Source organism: Mauremys reevesii, linkage group 9, assembly GCF_016161935.1.
Source record: "Mauremys reevesii isolate NIE-2019 linkage group 9, ASM1616193v1, whole genome shotgun sequence".
Taxonomy (NCBI): domain Eukaryota; kingdom Metazoa; phylum Chordata; order Testudines; family Geoemydidae; genus Mauremys; species Mauremys reevesii.
This window is the reverse complement of record NC_052631.1, coordinates 26,746,717-26,752,751: the sequence shown is the minus strand read 5'-3', so window position 1 is coordinate 26,752,751 and position 6,035 is coordinate 26,746,717. Positions and strand designations below refer to the sequence as shown.

Genomic DNA, 6,035 nt, shown 5'->3' with positions numbered 1-6,035 from the left:
GGACTTTGGTTTTTTTTTTCCATCTCCCAGCACATCTCTGTGGGCAAAGAGAAAAATCTGAAAGATCTGGAAACTGCAGCAGACTGATGGCAGCTTGAAGAACAGAGTATGGACATTCCAAGAGAACAACCTCTCTCTTGAAGAATCAGCAAAGAGTTAAAGGCACCAGGTCTTAATTTCCTGCTGAAACCCCAGAAAAAATTGGGTCCTGCTCTTTCAGTCCAAACTTCAGCTGCACATTTCCTTCCAGCTTGGCTTTCTCTGGTGGAGTCAGTGTAGACTGTGGAGTCAGTTACACCTCTTGGAGCCAATGTGTCTCCCATCCTCATCTCCGAAGGAAGATGAGCCACGTCTTGTATGCAGTGTTACATTCTCTCCTGGGCTTCTTCATCCCCTCAGCCAACCTGCTGGTAATTGTGGTTGTCTACAAACTAATGAAGAAGCAGCAGGGCAGAAGCTACATCTTCATACTTAACCTGGCTGCTGCAGACCTGCTGGTGGGAGTGATGTGCATTGCAGAGGCACTGGATGATATCCTGGATGGAGACTTCGACAAGAATTTATCCTTTTGTCTCTTGCGGATCTGCATGAGCATGACACCTTGCATTGGCTCCATTCTCACCTTGCTCTTGATTTCCCTGGATAGATACCTGGCAGTGAAGCTTCCCCTTTATTATCCTGCCCTCTTGAACAAAAAACCCATCATCTTCTCTCTCACCATCCTGTGGGCCATCTCCATCTTGTTTGGGCACATGCCTTTGATTTCTCCCTCCCTGCAGCAAAGCAACTACACGGGCTACTGTGGGCTCCTGTATGCAGCCAAGAGTGACTACCTGTATGTGACCTGCTTTGGGATCTTCATCCCTTCCTTGTTGGTCATGATCTGCCTGCACATCTCAGTCGGGAGGATTGCCTACTCACAGCACAAGCGAATCTGGCGCACCTGCCTGCAAACAGAACCCCTCACTGCTCACCTCCGCCACTTCAAGGCACTGCGGACAGTACTTATAATGATTGTCGGCTTCACCATCTGCTGGGGACCTTATTACCTGGCAGGCTTTGTGCAAGCTACTTGGGACTCCTGCAACCTGGCTGACCCGATAACGGAGGTCTTATTCCTGCTGGGAGAAATCAACTCCCTCATCAACCCCCTCATCTATGCTCTGTACTGCAAAGATATAAGAAGCCAGCTGCCCAAACTGATGTGCAAGAAGAAAGGTCAAGTAAAGCCTCTGGCTGTGGTTCACTTTAATATCCAAGCCCTTGATGGTGTATCCAATGGAGAGGTTAAGAGACCTGATTCATCTGAGGTTCCAGTCCCCAATGCTACTTTCTTCAACAGTTCTAGCCACTGCAAAATCGTCTTCTCAGTGTCATGATCCAAAGCAGAGGAGAAGCTCTGCATGAACCACCAGTGAAGTGGAATGTGAGACTGACAGTTTTCTAGCGTAACAAACAACTAACCGCCTGGACCTGGAGCACATTGACTGGTATCCAGATTTTCTATTTTCCTTTTTGTCCTCCTCTGTGTTAAAAGGTAGCTGAGCTGGCTGGGGAAAAAATAATCAAAACTTTGACAAAAAATGGTGTGGGTATTGGTGTTTTAAAATAGCCTGTAACGGTTCTGTTTGGACAACTAAACTCTGCAATATTTTACAACCAGTGTTATAAACCTCAACATGCCCTGAGCCACTGGTCACTCTTGCTCAGACCTGGGTAAATCAGGAGTAACTTCTTTTGAAGTTACGTATTCACGAGGAGCAGTTACACACAGGATCATTTCCTGTGTGGGCCAAAGAGACTTTATTTGCACTTGTTTAGGCAGCAGGTTATTACTTTCTTTACTTTGTTTGGTGAAGTCCTTTTGTATATTCCTGTGCCAGCCACATTCTGTGAATGAGTGAACCTGTCAGCCTACCCAGCAGCTGTCTGTTACCAAGTGAAAATGAGGCCAGGCTCTGTATTTCCTCTGTATCAAAATATATTGTGCATTAGCTAAACAACATAATTCTGCTTTACCATATGAAAATATATTTTCCTGAGCTTTTAAAATATAGCGGTGGTCAGAGGGCAGTGGCCAAGACTGGCTGATGGTTTATGTGGCTTCAGCCACATAGAGCTCAGTGGATTGGTGTCCATATCACACATGCCACCATAACGAACATCATTTGGCAATCTTAGCAGTGGGGGCAAGGATCAGGTGGGTAAGGAGCGTGAACCATCCCTATAAGAAATCCCTCCTCCTTAGGGGTAGGAATGCACTTGAAGGACAAAATGGGAAAGCCTGCGCTGTTGCTACTGGTGTGCAGAGAATGTGGTTAAGGCACTGGACAGGAACTTGGGAGAGCTGGATCAGTTCCTTGCTCTTTCACTGACATTTTGTGTATGAGAGATCTTGGGCAAGTCACTTAATCTCTCTGTGCCTCATTCCCCAGCTGTAAAATGGGGATATTAATACTTCCCTTCTGCATGTCGGTGATAGGGGTGTGAAGATAAGTCCATAAAATCCTTGTGTGGGCTCTGCCGCTACAGTGAGGAGGGCACAAAACAAACAAGACATCTAGCCCCTGGCCAACTTTTCTCTTTTTAACACAAGGTGAGTGTAATTCTGACTCAATACAGCACATGAGCTCTGTCAGGAACAGTTCTGTGCTCCTCTGTTAGTACTAGTGTTAGCTAGTCACATTCACTGTATTGTTTGCACACATCCTTCTAGTGGTGATTTAAACATTAAATATACTATTTATTCTAATATAGGCTACACACACTGGAATTTTACATTTCTGAAAATGATTAAAAACAATATTTTTGTAGTTGGGGGTTGGGGGGCTCTTTTTTTAAATACAGATCAAATGGTTCTACTCTCAACCACTATTAGAAATGAGCAAAGGCAGCAGCATCTCTGACTCATGCCTGAATAGTGCATGTTTTGACGCAGTTAACATAAATCAGTGCATCCCAAAGGGCATCATTCCACAACCCTTACCACTAGGTATAATTCATGAATAATCCCACTTAGCCTAATGGGACTACTAAAGGTAGAAAGTGCTGTCATTGGTGGCAGGTGGGTTACTGACCTCCTGGATAGGTTTTGAAGTAAGAGAAGGAAAAAAGAGCTGTCCTTAAATTCAACCTACTGTATATGATTCCTTTAAGCTAATTTTTAAAAATGTGTATAAACAATGCAATTCTTCAGTACACACAGCTGCAAATATTCCTCAGAATAATTAAACTAATTGTCTTTATGCAACACACACTGCTAGTCAGGTGCATTTATTATAGCTCTTATTGAACAGTCAACATCATCACTTATGTCAGAATTCTTACAAAGGTACAGTAATTTTAAAGCCTGTGTTGCAAGGTAGGAAGGGGGTTTGATTTTGCCCCACTGCTCAGTAGATGGGAAGTTTAAATATCCATGTAGTCTATCAAACAGACGCTGAATCTTTATTTTGCAGGCAAACAGCAGCAGGTCTTCTTCGCATACATGTTTTGGTGGTGGAAGTTTACCAGGCTGCCTTACCTTTGAAGAAAAGAAGGTGTAAGGGGTGGAGAGTTATAAAATGTTTGTTTAGAACAGCAATCAACAGTTCCTGGAGGATCAAAACTCACAGAAGCAGAGAGAAACATGAGAGCAAAGCTTGCAAGCCACAGGTGCCCATCAGCAAAGCTACGCCCAGCAATGGGAGCAAACCTGTGAAGGGGAGGCACACGCGTTCTCTCTCTCTCTCTTTCTCATGGCAGGTCGCATGTCCGGTACTCCCGCTAATTAAAACTTAATTTGCTGTTCTCATTGCTGGCTTGTGATATTAGAAACAATGTGAACCATGTAAAATGCTCAGTGATTTGAAATAAAATATTTGAAACAAATTAAGCTGGAGATGCCCCTCTGCCTGCATCTTTCCTGACTCCAACAAACAAGGGTGCTCTGCATAATTTAATCCATTCCCCAGGCCTCTACAATCTATATATCACCCAGTGCAGATTACTGGTGCTTCTGGAAGGGATAATCTGTATAGAGGAGCTGTGTTTGACTGTTGCAGACCAATAATATGGACTATTGGGGGTGGGGAGGGGATAGGAGTTGCAGGGGTGCTTAGGTCCAATTCTGGAAATAGTTTGAGACTTAAGGATGAAGTTCTACGGAAGTTGGACAACGAACAAACTGACCACGATGGTTTGGGGAAAATAGCTAAACATTTTACAGAAAATGCATAAGCTGCCTGTGGCCAAACAAAAGGAGGGAAGCTTAAGGGCAAGGAGCTGTGCAAGTGGTGTGTGTGTGTGTGTGCGTGTGTGTGTGTGTGTGCGCGCGCGCGTGCTAAAGTACCTGCACTTTTGTTCCCACGTTGAATTTGGCTTGTTGGCCCATGGCAAGAAAAGAAACCGCAATCTTGTCTTGTCCAACTATCCTGACACCAACATATTGGTTCAAGGATATAAAGATGGGTTTAAATGAAACGCGGGGTCCAGAGCCCATCAAACTATTTGGCCAGGTCCACATTCGCACCCTGTTGCCTGCTTGGTCTGAATAATGTCCTCTGTGAATATTTATGTTTATCCTAAACAAGTAGGAAATTAATAAAATTAGTGCTTTACATAACAGATCATGCCTTGCTGTTACTCATACAATGTAGGCCCACTCCTGCAAACTTTTACTGTCCTGCAATCAAAGGGACTATGCACGAGTAAGGGTCTGGAGTAGGGGTCGGCAACCTTTCAGAAGTGGTGTGCTGAGTCTTCATTTATTCACTCTAATTTAAGGTTTCACGTGCCAGTAATACATTTTAACATTTTTAGAAGGTCTCTTTCTCTAAGTCTATATTATATAACTAAACTATTGTTGTATGTAAAGTAAATAAGGTTTTTAAAATGTTTCAGAAGCTTCATTTTAAATTAAAATTCAGAGCCCCCCAGACCAGTGGCCAGGACCCAGGCAGTGTGAGTGCCACTGAAAATCAGCTCACGTGCCGCCTTCGGCACTCGTGCCGTAGGTTGCCTACCCCTGCTCTGGAGGATCGGGCCCTTACATGTCTAAACCTAGTCACAGTTAGAGGGAGGCTTTCTTCTACTGAGGTAGGTCATAAAACTGGGCCCTAAGGGCTTGACTTCACACGGTATTGAAAGAACTCAGCACCTCTAGGAGATGCTCAACTGCTATTGAAGTCAAAAGCTGCTCAGGGGGTTTGGTCCCTTGCAGAGTTGAACCCTAAATAACCAGAAGTAGAAAAATGCGAGGCTTTCATCCCACCGTGTTTTCTTCTCTTTAATTCACTGCACAGTTTCCAGGACTTTACATTTACTGACTTTGCTCTATGGTATTTTAGGCAAATGTATTGCTTGTGTGGGTGGGGAGTAAAAAGTGGAATTACTGTTAACAGTTTTCCCCATACATCATCCCACCCCAAGGCTTCTCAGCTTCCAGGGAGGAGTCCCTGGTGCACAAAACGCAGCTCCGTAAATACTGTACAGTTCAGGGGTTGTTCAATGTCTAGTTCAGAGGGATTTACGGTTTTCATCTTAAGTCTTCACCTGCAATTTAGGTTGGCTTTGTATGTTTTACAACAATGGGCCCTGATCCCACAAACATTTCATATGTGCTTAACTTTAAGCATAAGAGTGGTTCCATTCACCTCAATGGGCTTGCTTAGGCACACAATTAATTGGCTGCAGGATCATGGCCTCAGAACATATATAAAACTTGAAGTTGGAAAGCACCCGACCTACGCTAGAGCTTGGCATTTGAATTTATTAAAATGCTAATTTTTAAACAAAGGGGGAAATAACCCTGCTGAGCTACAGATGTGTCATCACATGCTAAACAGGGTGATTTGATTTACATGGACATACCATACAAGTCCGTTTGGATGATAGCAAGTACCTTTGCCACTGGACTCAAACACTGCTTGAATTTTTGCATTATTTGGCTTGTCTTCCTGTACTATACAAATATAACCTCTCCTCTTTTGCACAATGATAACAGCCAGAGTGCCAGATGGATAGCTGTGTTCAGATAAGGTGTTCAAAGCCTCGTT

General features: G+C 43.8%; 2 protein-coding genes across 2 annotated transcripts in view; one reads left to right on the top strand and one right to left on the bottom strand.

Annotated features, from left to right (window-relative positions):
• The first annotated feature begins 362 nt into the window (after positions 1-362).
• Positions 363-1,460, top strand: LOC120372544 (glucose-dependent insulinotropic receptor-like). The gene has a single exon (XM_039489745.1). The coding sequence runs from the start codon at positions 435-437 to the stop codon at positions 1,377-1,379; it is 945 nt and encodes a 314-aa protein (XP_039345679.1). The 5' UTR covers positions 363-434; the 3' UTR covers positions 1,380-1,460.
• A 1,784-nt stretch (positions 1,461-3,244) lies between these two features.
• ERICH6 (glutamate rich 6) overlaps positions 3,245-6,035 on the bottom strand; it is a 31,550-nt gene continuing 28,759 nt past the window's right edge. Inside the window, exons 17-19 of the mRNA XM_039489747.1 lie at positions 5,851-6,003; positions 4,331-4,562; positions 3,245-3,523 (exon numbers count right to left, since the gene is read on the bottom strand). Coding sequence (XP_039345681.1) covers positions 3,260-3,523; positions 4,331-4,562; positions 5,851-6,003 — 649 coding nt within the window. The 3' untranslated portion in view covers positions 3,245-3,259. The remainder of the gene's footprint in view (positions 3,524-4,330; positions 4,563-5,850; positions 6,004-6,035) is intronic.